General features: G+C 32.7%; 1 protein-coding gene across 1 annotated transcript; it reads left to right on the top strand.

Moving 5' to 3' along the window:
• The first annotated feature begins 7,960 nt into the window (after positions 1-7,960).
• Positions 7,961-9,790, top strand: LOC140694048 (heat shock transcription factor, Y-linked-like). The gene is made up of 2 exons (XM_072957521.1): positions 7,961-8,690; positions 9,158-9,790. Exons 1-2 carry the CDS (start codon positions 8,178-8,180, stop codon positions 9,521-9,523), a joined length of 879 nt encoding a protein of 292 aa, XP_072813622.1. The 5' UTR covers positions 7,961-8,177; the 3' UTR covers positions 9,524-9,790.
• The last annotated feature ends 3,469 nt before the right edge of the window (positions 9,791-13,259 follow it).

Raw genomic sequence — 13,259 nt, forward strand, 5'->3', positions numbered from 1 at the left:
ATTATATCGTGCCACTGACAGGGCAAATTTAATTTGTTGGGAGTATTTTAAAAGGATGTTGTATTATATACAATGCTCTTTCCGCACTTATTGAGATGATTGTGTGAGTTTTATTTCTCATTCCATTAGTGTGGCATGTCACCTTTATTGATTTGAATATTTTGAAGTATACTTAAACCCAGGGATATATACCTTTACTCATGTATGTTTATGATACATTAAATGTTTTGTTGAATTCATTTTGCTTGTGTTTTGTTGAGAATTTTGGCACATATGTTCATCAGGGATAATATTCTATTTTTTGCGTATAATGTCCTTTCTAGCTTTGTTAAGCAAATAAAGCTCACATCATAAAATATGTTTGGAATCTTTCACCCCCTTCAAACTCTTGGAAGATTTGGGGAAGAATTGGTGAAAAATTGTCTTCAATTGTATGACAGAATTCACCAGTAAAGGCGTTTTGTAAATTTTTTCTGGTTTTGGAAGTTTGGATTATTGACTTACTCAAACACACTTTTGCTCTATTATCTTTCTAATTACTTCTTGATTCAGTATTGGAAAACATATGTTTCTGAGAATTTGTCTTTAGTTCTAGGTCATTCAAATCGTTGGCTAGTGGTAATTTCTTATGATGTTTTGCATCTCTACAACATCAGTGGTAATATCTTATCTTTTATTTCTAATTTTATTTGAGTCTATATTTTCTTAGCCAACCTAAACATATGCCTAGTTTATGTTTAAAAGAAACAGACTTAGGTATATTTTTTTCTACCTTTCCAATTGCATCTCTTGTTATTTGCCATACTCTCATTCATTCAATTTTCTTCTTTATTCTTTCTGTTTTCTCCTAGATCCATGAGGTGTAAATTTAAGTAGTGTGAATCTTTTTATTTCATTTATTATTAAATATTTTTATTTAGTTATTATTTATATATTTATTTGCGTGTTTATTCATTTATTTATCATTGAAATACTGCCATTTACAATGTGTCAATCTGTGGTGTATAGCACAGTGTCCCAATACATGCATATATTTATGTGCCTATTAAACATTACTTCACAATATTTGACTTACTGCCCTGTGTTATACAAGAGAAATTTTGAAAAAATTTACTTTTATATATAGTGGAAAAAATTTATGAATCTACAGCTCCCAAATATATCCTCTCACATCCCCTTTCCGCTGTAATCTTAAAATTGTTTAGTAAATCTGTGAGTGTGTTTCAGTTTTGTAGATGAAATCATAGTCTCCTCATCCAAATTTATTTTTAAGGTTCCGCATATATCATGTCATGGATTATTTTTCTTTCTTTTTCTGGCTTACTTCAATTAGAATGACACTTTTTGTGGACATCCATTTTGCTGCAAATGTCATTGTTTCATCATTTTTTAATGCAGAATATTATTCCATTGTGTAAATACGGGATAACTTCTGAATACTGTTATGTGTTGTTGGACAATTAGGTTGCTTCCATGTCGTGGCTCTTGTATATAGCACTGCAAAGAACATTGGGGTATAGATGTCTTTTTGAATTAGGGTTCCCTTTGATTTATACCCAGAAGTGGGATTGCTGGATCGTAAGTTAAGTCTATTTTTATTCTTTTGAGGAAACCCCACCCTGGTTTCCACAATGACTGCACCAAACTACATTTTTTCCAACAGTGTAAGAGGGTCATCTTTCTCCACAGATACCCCAGGATTTAATGTTTGTGGAATTTTGAATGATGACCATTGTGACTGTTGTGAGGTGATACTTATTATAGTTTTAATTTACCCTTCTCTGATAATGGTAGTGAGCAATTTTTTTGTATATATCTATGTGGCATTTGTATGTCTCTATTGGAGAATTGCTTGTTTAGGGCTTCTGCCCATTTTCAAATTGGGTTTCTTGTTTTTTTTTATTATTAATAGTTTGTATGAAATCTTTGTAATTTGGAAATTAAGCCTTTGTCAGTTGCACATTTCTACATATTTTCTTTAATCCTGCAGGTTGTCATTTTGCTTTGTTTATGGTTCCCTTTGCTGTGCAAAAGCTTATAAGTTTAATTAGGTCCCATTTATTAATTTTGCTCTTACATCCCTTCCCTGGGTAGGCTATTCTAGGAGATCATTGCTGAGATTTATCTCAGAGTGTTTTGCCAATATTTTCTTCTAGGTGATTTACTGTGTTTTTCCTTACATTTAAGTCTTCAAGCCATTTTGAGTTTATTCTTGTGATGGAGTGAAGGAGTGTTCTAACTCCATTGCTCTGCATGTTGCTATCCAGATTCCCAACATCATTTGGTGAAGAGATGGTCTTTTCTCTGTCATATTCCTGGATACTTTGTCAAAAATTAATAGAACGTAGGCCTGTAGATTTATTCCTAGGCCCTCTATTCTGTTCTTTTGGTCCATAAGCCTCTTTCTGTATGAATATCTTGTCATTTTGTTCATTGTAGCTCTGCAATAGTGTATGGAGAACTGGTGGTTTATTCCTCCAACCTCTTTGTTTTTCATTAATATTGCTTTGGAAATTATGGATCTTTTATGACTCTATGTAAATCTTAGAATCATTTGTTTCAGTCCCAAAAAGAGAAGTTTGGCATAATTTGATAGGAAATCACATTAAGTCTGTGGATTGCCTTGGACAATATGACCATTTTAACCATTTTGTTTCTTCCATTACGAGACCATTGGGTATGATTTCAATTCTTCAAATCTTTTTTGATTTCCTCAATCAATATTTTCTACTTCTCCATGTATATTTCATTCACCACCTTTTTGTACATTACTCTGGGTACCTTGCCCAGTTCCTTTTTTAGCCTTAGTAATTTTTTGTGAAGCTTTTACAGTTTTCAATATATAGTGTCATGTCTGCATATCATGACAATTTTACATCTTCTTTTCCAGTCTGAATCCTTTTATTTCTTTTCCTTGCCTGATCATTGTGGCTAGGAATTCCAAGACTGTATTGAATTGAAATTGTGAGAATGGGCAACCTTGTCTTGTCTCAGGTTTTTGTTGGAAGTGTTTCAGTTTTTCACCATTGAGTATTTTGCTGGCTATATGTTTGTCATAAATAGCTTTCATTATGTTGAGATATGGTCCCTCTAGCACACTGTTACAAGAACTTTTACTGCAAATAGGTGTTAATTTTTCTCAAATGTTATTTCTGCATCTACTGAGATGATCATGTGGTTTTTTGTCCTCTCGGTTATTGATATGGTGTATTAAAATTGATTGATTTATTTGCATAAATTAAACCATCCTAGTTTTCCTGGGATGAAGTAACATTACCATGGTGTATAATCTTTTTTACATGCTGTTGGATTCTGTTTGTTAATACTTTCTTAAGGACATTTACATCAATGTTTATCAGTGTTATTGGCCTATAGTTTTCTCTTGGGGTGGTGTCTTTGTCCTGTTTTTTATCAGGTTGATGTTGGCCTGACGGTGTGAGTTTGGGTGTACTCTCTCCATATCAATTTTTGGAATAGTTTGAGGAGGACTGGTATGTATTTTTCTCTGTATGTTTGGTCAAATTCCCCAGTGAATCTAGTTTGGTTTGAATTTTGCTTGCAGAGATTTTTTATTTTATTGATAATTCTATTCAATTTCTGGTGATCTGACAGTTCAAATGGTTAATTTCTTCTTGATGCAATATTGGTGGGCTGAATGTTTTCAAAAACTTCTCCATTTATTCCTGGTTATCCATTTTGTTTCCATACTGTTGCTCATGTTGTTCACTTATGATATTATGCAAATTTGTTGTACTCTTTGTAGTTTCTGCATTTTCATTTCTTATGTTATTTGTGTTCTCTCTCTTTTCTTGTTGGTGAGCCTGTCCAGAATTTCGTGAATTATGCTTACTATTTCAAAAAAGACTTTAATTGATTTTTTCTATTTTTTAATGTGTATTTCAATTCTTTCTTCATTGTTCTTTCTTATTTCTCTCTGCTGAGTTTTGGTTTTGTTTGCTCTTCTTTTCATGATTAGTATACATAGAACATTTGATTATTTATTTGAAATTGCTCTTTTAATTTGAGGACGGTTGTCACTATAAACTTACCTCTTAAGCCTGCTTTAAATGTATTCCATTCACTTTGTGTAGTATTTTGACATATTTCTCAAGATATTTTTTAATTTCTTCTTTTACTTCTTCACCTCCCCTACTTGTTATAGTAACATGGTGTTTAATTTACATGCTGTCATTTTTTCACACTGTTTTTCTGTGAAGGATTTCTAGTTTCATGGTATTATACTCAGAAAAGATGCTTCAAATTTGTTTTATTTTCTTAAATTCGTTGAGGATTCTTCTGTGCATGAGTACATAATCTTTTCTAGAAAATATTCCATGTGAACTTGAAAAGAATGTATATTCTGTTTTGGGGAGGAGTACTGTGTTGAAAATATGAACCAACTCCAATTATTTTATCGTATCTGTTTGTATCTTTTTTCCCTTATTTAATTTCTGTCTGAAAGACCAGTCTAGTGATGGTAATGGGGAGATATATTCTCTGAATGGGATTGTGTTCCCATCCATTTCTCCCTTTTCATCTATTAGTATTTGCTAAATGTATTTAGGTGCTCCTATATTGAGTGCATATATCTTAATGAGTTTTATACCCTCATTTTTTATTTCTCCTTTAATCATTATTTCATGTCCTTGTTTATCTTTCTCTATGACATTTTTTGTAAAGTCTATTTTGTGTGAAGTCTGTACTGCTAGTCCTGCTTTCTTGTCATGTCCATTTGCATTCAATATACTTTTCCATCTTCTGACTTTCAATTAATTTTTGTTCCTCTTACAAAAGTGGGACTCTTGTATGCTTCATAATGTAGAGTCTCGTTATATTATCCCATCTGACAATATATATCTTTTGATTCAAGCACTGAGTCCATTAACATTTGTGATAATTATTGATAGACTGGTGTTCATTTCCATTTTGTACTTCATTTTCCAGTTGATTTGGTATTTCCTTTTTGTTCATTTCATTTTCTTTTTGTGGCTTGATAAGTTTTCTTCTATTATCTTGGTTTCTTTTTGGCTTTGTGACTTCATTGTAAGTTTTGACTTATGGCCATCCTGTTTTGTATGTATATTGACCCTTTATTTACCTTTTTATTTTAACTGATAGGAATACAAATTCTAACCCCTTCTATAGAGAACAGAAACAATAAGGAAATACTCTTTATTGTCCTGTTTCACTCTCTGATCCTTAAAATTTTTGATGTACTGTTCTGCAACATCATATTTATTCTATTGTAAGACATTGTAGCTATTGCCTTTCTAATTATGCCTTTCTCCTTTCTATAGAAGCCTGCTTCATTTTTTTTTTTAGAGTCGATCTTTCAATATTTCTTTTTCTGTTGCTAAATTCTTTTAGTACTTGCTTTAGTGGAAGTTATTTATCTCTCCTTCTATTCTAAAGGATAGCCTTGCTTGATAAATTATCTTAGATTACAGCTTTCTTTCATTCAGGACTTTAAATATGTCTTACCACTGTCTTCTGCCTGTTGGATTTGTGTAGTAAACGTGTTTACAAATATAATATATATAATTACATATATATGAATAGAATACATAGAAATGAAGTTAACAAATAAGGAGAAAACCTATACGTTAAAAAATAGAAAACATTGGTGAAGGAAATTAAAACTGACCCAAAGAAATGAAAATTCCTCTTATGTTAATGATGTGATACAATGTGGTTGAAACAAACATACTACCCAATGCAATCTACATTTTGCGTCATTCATGTCAAAGTACCCATGAGATTTTTCCAGTTAATAGAACAGTTAATTTCAAAATTTATATGTAACCACATAGACCATTAGTTGCCAATATAACCTTGAAAAAGAGTATTAAATCTAATAGTGTATAGTTCTCTGAATTAAACAGTCCAACAAAGCTTTAGTAATTTAAACAACATGAAACTGGCTCAAAAACAGACACCAATCAATAGAAGAGGATAGAGCAACCAGATATAATCCCTCACACCTATGATCAATTAACCCATGAAAAAGGAAGCAAGAGTATAAAATGAAGAATAGGCATTCTCCTGAATAAGTAGTGCAGGGGAGATTGATCATGTAAAAGATAGATTAGAATAGATCCTCACATTGTATACAATCCATAAGCAGAGAATATCTTTCTATTTATTAGTTTATTTTATTTCTTGCACCTGTAATTTATAGATCTATATTTAGATCTTTTATTTCACTTATCAAATGTATTCCTAGTTTATTCTTTTTGGTATAAATATACACACAATTGTTTTCCTAATTTCTCTTGCTGATAGTTTGTTGTTACTATATAAAAATGCAATGGATATTTGTATATTGATTTTGTATTCTGCAAGTTTACTAAGTTTGTTCATTATTTCTAACAGTCACTGGAGGAGTCTATGGAGTTTTCTATCTATGCTTAATTATGTCATCTCTAAAAATTTTACTGCTTTTTTACAAGTTGGATGCCTTTTATATTTTTTCTTGACTAGTTGTTCTGGCTAGGTCTTCAAATAGTGTAATTTAGTACTTGTGAGAATGAACTACCTTTTCTTATTACTGGACCAGAGGAAACCTTCCTGTATGTTAAAATTGAACTTGATGATTGTCATGGGTTTTTCATATATGGTTTTTATTATGTTTAATTAAATTGTATTAAAAGTGAATTTGTTAAGAATATTTTTATAAAAAAGTAAAGATCAGATTTGTGAAAAATTTTCCTACATTTTTTGAGATTGATGTTTTTGAATTCTCTGCTTTTTCAGGGATTGTATCACATATATTGATTTGAATTTGATAAGTAATATTTATGAATCAGGACTAAATCCCTCTTAACTATAGTTTATAATACTTATAATATGTAATGAATTCAGGTTGCTAATATTTATTTAGAATGGAATGTTCACATACTGAAAGAAAAATTTACATTACAGATTGAGTTTACATTTATTTATTGAAAAATTTTATCCCTCATTTTTAATTTGGCTTATGTTTAAAGGAATTTATTTCTAAATAAAGAATATAACTTTTGATAGAACTGGATTTTCTACAGTTTACTGATACAGAACATAGCTATTATTTACATTTAGTGAACAAAACACTTGCCTTGAAATGCCATATTTTACTAACAATGTCAAATGTTTCAGGACTGAGATACATATTCCTTCCAAATATGCATTACCTGGTCTTTTCCACCCCAAATCACATATAGTGTTATTTATTTGTTTTTTGATTGTTTGTTTACCCCTTAATGGAGGCACTGCTGATTGAACCCAGGATCTTGTGCATAAGTGTACTTATAAACATCATTTTAGAACACTTAACAGAAGCCACAATTGAATGGATTATAAAGATGGAAAGAAAATTTATTGTTTCTAGGGACTGAAAAACCTCTGATTGAATGAATGGCAAAAATAAACATTCGTAAATATACAATAAGTTTCTCTCTTTTGTAATTTTAGAGTAGAATATTAAATTACATTTGTTTTACTTATAGAAATGAACTACAATTTAAATCAAAAATTATGCCTTTTGGGATTTCTTAAATTTGATGCATTATTTTTATCTAATTTTATTTCATAATTATTTACCATTTATTTATATACAAAACAAATAAACTGACATTTAATCTGCTCATGTTTTGAATATTGAACTACTTATTATATAGTACACAGATAAATACCTACCTCAATTTCCTAATCAAATTATGTTTCAATTTAATTATAAATGATATTGAAATAGATATATATTTTCTGTACAAGTTTTACACGAATTTCACTTTAAATTCCAAAACTTTAAAGTTATTTTATATAATTTGTGCTATATTTATACTCTGTTCACAAATCTGGCATAAATTTCAATACAAAAGTATGGAGATTGATTTTATTTCATACACCCCAAAACTAAATTATTTATAAAAATGTGTTGGGATAATATTTGCAGATCACACTGTAAAAAAATCATCCTATATGTTTCATTTTAACTGGATGAATGACAAGTAAACACTGGCTGAATGTTACACTTGAGTTGCTGGGATACCAGTCGTTTTGTGATGTCACAGCTTCTCAAGTTGAGAACCATTGTGAAGGCCTAGCAGTTTATCTGTTCAGGCCTGCCAAAGCAGCATTTGAAGCTGCAGTGCTCAAAATCATGCAGATTAGAAATGTAGCTGTAGAAAAAGTTATTTGAGATGGCACATATTTCTTCAGAAATTCAAGATATGTCTCATAAAGATGGACCAACTGGCTCAGGAAACTCCGGTAGATCTCTATTGTGTGATCAAACATTCTCTGAGGACTTGGACTTGAGTTCTATGATTGAAGAAAATGCTTTTCAGAATTTGTCTGAAGAATCCTTGATAAAAAGACCATGCTACACACATTGTGTCTCTGAACCAGATGAAGATAATGATTTTGGTTCTCTGACATTTCCAAGAAAGCTCTGGAAAATGTCTGGGAGTGACCAATTTAAATCCATCTGGTGGGGTGATAATGGATCTTCCATAGTGATTGATGAAGTTGTCTTGAAGAAGGAAGTTTTGGAAAAAAAGGCCCCTTTCAGAATATTTGAAACTGGAAGTATGAAAAGTTTACTTAGACCCATTAACTTTTATGGGTTTAGGAAAGTGCGGCAGAAATTTCAAAGATCTGCTTGTCTAGTTGACTTTCTAGCAGAAGAAAAAGAAGCCTCTGTTTCAAGCAAGGTATACACAAATTTTAGTTACGAATTGGTAACTTATGTATAAAATTTTATTTTGTACATCAATCTATGGTAATATAAATGTAAAGCTAGATTTTGAAAATTGTATAAAACTATTAAGGCTAAAATACTTTACTCTAAAAAATGAGGACAGTGCCTTAATTATTCAAGATTATGAGAAACTTTGCTTACAACTATGAATCTTTCCAGAAATTCATATAAAGGTATTAAAGCTGCTTTTCAAAAGTGGCATTCACCGTTACTGTAAATGCTAACATTTAAATTTGATGACTATAATAATTAAATGTGTATTTTCCAAATAAGGAACTTCAAAATATTGTTAGCAATGTTCATATTTTGATGATATTATCCTTGTATAGTAAACGTGGAATCAGGTTTTATACGTTAGGCTTATTGTAGTCTTGTATTTTGGTATAAATATTACTAAAATGTTTCTCCTTTTTTTTATAGCTGCACTTTTATCATAATCCAAATTTTAAACGAGGCTGTCCCCAGGTTTTAGTGAGAATAAAAAGAAGAGTTGGGATTAAAAATTCCTCTCTGGTATCTTCATTGCCTGAAGACTTCAAAGAGCAGCACTTTAAAGCAGGGTATAATGTGGATAATAATAATTCTGAATTTGTGGCTGACACTATTGAAGAAAGTGCATTTTTACCTTCTGCAAATTTACACATGCCTCTAATGAGAAAGCCCTCTACTAGCCACATAATTGGTGATACAACTACCCCGATCAGAGGTGATTTTTCTCCTCCATCATCAATGTCAGACCAACAGAACAAATTGCAGTGGATCAACGAGCTATTTTCAATCAGTTGACCACTGTCCATGGGCACTCTCAAAGCAGTTACAATGAAATAAATGGCCGTGTTGTGAACTCCATTTGAAGTAGAATTTCTACTTCTCAGTAGAGTATCTTATCTCCCAAACAGAACAATTATTTTGGACTGATGTTGGAGCCTTCTACTTTTCCAAATACATATCAGAACATATCTGCAAATGAAGGTCATTTTCCTAAACTTCAACCAGGGTGCAACCCACGCTTTCCAGTGCCAGTGATAGCTGATACATCAGCTACTTCCCTTTCAAGGCCAACTCATCAGCCATCTTCAGTTTATGAACGTCATCCTAATAACAACTGATCTACCAGAGAACTACCAGATTATGCAGGGAACAAAGATTATAACTGATGTTGGCAAATGTCGACAACTATCTGCTATTTTCTTATTTGAACATTAAACATAGATGTGTACCTGTATTTTCCTTAGTATTTTTTAAAAGAATTAAGAATTAAATGGGAGACTAACTTGCCATTCAAAGAAAAAAAGAGATATTTGTTTGATATGATCTTAGATGGAACAGTATGGGAGTAAATTTAAATATTTTCATGTAAGGAAAAAGAAAAAATGGAAGAATTTGGAAAAATAATAAAACATGGAGAGAGGGAAAAGTACCAAGTGGTTTCTGGTTCATCCTGGAAAGTATTAAATGTGTTAAGTTAGGATAGTTTGGAACAGGAGATACATTCAGGAACCGGCCCAGGGATCATGGTCTCTATTATGTCATCCCTGGAATCAAAAAGGTCACATGATGTATTCTCAGATGGCACATTCAGCATGTGGTAGAATTTAAGAAGTAATTTATCTATGGTCTTCTTTGTGCTGTTCTCAAAGCATTCCAATTGGTGCTTTCATTTCCTGCCCTCAAGAGTCTACACTATATTTTCTAGTTATTAATTTATGTTGCTTTTATGTTCCAGCCAAAGAAGGTTACATCCTCAGGGTGAAACTTAATGCCTTTCCAAATCTAATCACACAAAATTAACTCAACTTAGCTTAGTCATTACTTTATAAATCTGGCATCTGACTACCTTGACATATCTTTATGTTTCAGTGTATCTGGATATATATCCAGGCAAATGCTTCTCAACCATGTTAGTTCAAACCTCAACAGTTTTACTCCAGCTCATACTTGGACGTTGGGTGTCCTCATTTTACCTACTTAGACTATCCTCCTCTCAGCACAGAAACCACCTCCTCCAGATGTTTTCTGTCTATCCCACTTTCCTTGTCTATCTTGGATACCACCACAGTAAGCACAGCACATGCCATAGTATGCATTTTAGTATTTAGTGATTGAAAAATACATGTTGACTTTAAGCAATATCTACTTTCCTGAAACAACAAAACTCTTGGTTTTCAAACTATTTCGTTATGGTCTTTACACCACAAACTAGCTCTTTTCATAGTGCAAGGACTAGTCACTCAAGACAGTAATTGGAGGTAGGTACAGAAGACTATGTATTATTTTCTTCTCAAGTCATACCTCCATAGGCCTAAATCATTCCTTTCTCATTTGTGGGATATATTCCTGTCTCTTCATCACCCACCCATCCCAAAAAATTTGATTCTCTTCCCCATACCAATAACTATATTGCCTTCTAATTAATTTACTTCGTAGAATAAGAGCTTTTCCAGAAGAGACACTGCCATTGCAAACATTTAATGTAGGTTTATATACCCCACATAACTTGTGCCCCTTCTAACCTTCACACAGGAAATTTCTAAGATGTACTATTCCCTTGGATGGGGTGGTGGTATTCAGTAATCAAATTGCAATCTAAAATGTGTGGACTAGAAGGAGGTGAGGGTGATAGAATTAAAAATTTGTCCAAGTGCAAGAATACCAAATTTCTGCAGATATTAAGAAATATAAAATATTCATGGAAGTCTTTGACTATTTCCCATTAATTTAAAATAAAAAGCGAAGCATTTTCAGAATGTGAAATGCCCTGAATTGCTGGAAAATTGTAGGCTAGGTCAGGGACCCTAAGGCTTCTGCTTACAATGATGCAGCCAGTGTCAGCTGATAAGACTGGAATGGTAAAATTGAGTCCTGAAAATTTGTCACCTGTTGTGAAGAAAGTCTTTGATATTGTGGAGAATGGGCAAATGGGCCAGGGTTAACTCTAGCAACATCTCACCAAAATGACCTATACCAAGAGAAGAAAAGAGACCACTTGCAGCTGGAGAACTGTGTCTGGACAGCTGTGGTTCTTCCTACAACAGAAACATCAAGCTTTTAAGTTTGTCAGCTGAAATCTGATGGTGGCTATGTTGTTGTTTACATTAGCAGTCTGGGGTTCAGATGGGCTGGTTCAGCAGCTAGTTTCCAGCTTGCTTATCAGACAGTGGGTCTTACCGTGATCATCTTAACAAGATTCTATACTGGTAAGTCAAAAGCTACAGTTTACTTTCAAAATTAGGAATCGTAAAGAAGAATATTCTTTGTTTGTCCATCTGTAGTTTTCTACCTGGGAAAAACTAGACTTTTGACCAAAGTACAAAAGTTGGCTGGTGCATTGAAATCTATTCTCTGAGCTCTGCCCACTGAATTCTTCCCACAAAATACTACAAGTCTCTCTACAACTGTGTGTGTGTGTGAAGATGGATTGTTAAGCAGTAACTAAGTTTGTCTTAGTTGAGTCATCAGTGAATTATTCCTCTGCATCTGTTAGAATCTCTCTGAATTAAGAGTTTCATTGAGCCACCAGATTTTCTTCTGATCAGGGAGAGGTAGATTATATTTCTCCCAGTATAATAATTGTTACCTGCTCATTGAATCCCGAGCTGATGTTAGGGCCATGCCTCTAAACCCTTGAATGGGACTGAGGCATACACATTCTCCAGTCCCCAGAGCCCAGCACAGGACTGTATCACCTTTTTAATTTAAGCTTATGTCTAAGTTTTTCTCTTTTAATTCTCACTGTTGACACAACATATTTTGGCTTGGAACACACGTTGACTAATTTGTAGGGTCTGAACCACTGAATTATTCCCATTCACCTAGAAATTGCAATAACTTTTCTTCCCTTGGACTACCTGAAATAGAGTGAGCATAGTCATCATTTTGAAATCAGTCCCCAGTCCTAATAATGCAGAAGCTTTACACTACTTTGCCCAGCACTTGAGCAAGAATGTTGTGGATCTCAGGGATTACCCTCACATTCCATAATGCAGCCATGAGAAAACACAACATTGTTATCCAAAATCAAGTGTTTGTCAGTATTGCATTCCCATTGCAAAACAGTTAAGAATTGTAGGAGTTCTGAGATTTAACCATGCTTAGATTTTTAGCAACCTAGCATGTTCATTTCTTACAGATGCTGTCGGGGAGATGAGACCATCGGTCAGAGACAGTGAACTTTATCACTCACAGCAAGAGCAGCCAGTTTTAAATTTGAATCCATTCCCTAATCTCAGATGAATACACAGATTGAAATTTTGATGCCTACAGAAGCAGTGGGCTGTTAAGATGAAGAATGTTTAAGGCATGGCAAAACTCTTATTTTATTACTATCTTTATGTATAACTTATTAGAATCACTTATTTATTAGTATCTTTAACTAGGATAAGTATATCATAACTCAAGTTTACTTGCTGCAAATACAATCATGAGAAATGACATGGGAAAAACGACCTTTGAGTTTCCATTTCTCCTGCTTTTATTGAGATATAATTGGCATAAAACATTGTGTAAGTTTAGGTGCACAGGA

Source organism: Vicugna pacos, unplaced genomic scaffold, assembly GCF_048564905.1.
Source record: "Vicugna pacos unplaced genomic scaffold, VicPac4 scaffold_20, whole genome shotgun sequence".
Taxonomy (NCBI): Eukaryota; Metazoa; Chordata; class Mammalia; order Artiodactyla; family Camelidae; genus Vicugna; species Vicugna pacos.

Coding starts and splice junctions, on each gene's coding strand:
- LOC140694048 (XM_072957521.1), top strand. CDS start 8,178: ATGGCACATATTTCTTCAGAAATTCAAGATATGTCTCATAAAGATGGA. Junction 8,691..9,157: donor AAGCCTCTGTTTCAAGCAAG/GTATACACAAAT, acceptor TTTTTTTTATAG/CTGCACTTTTATCATAATCC.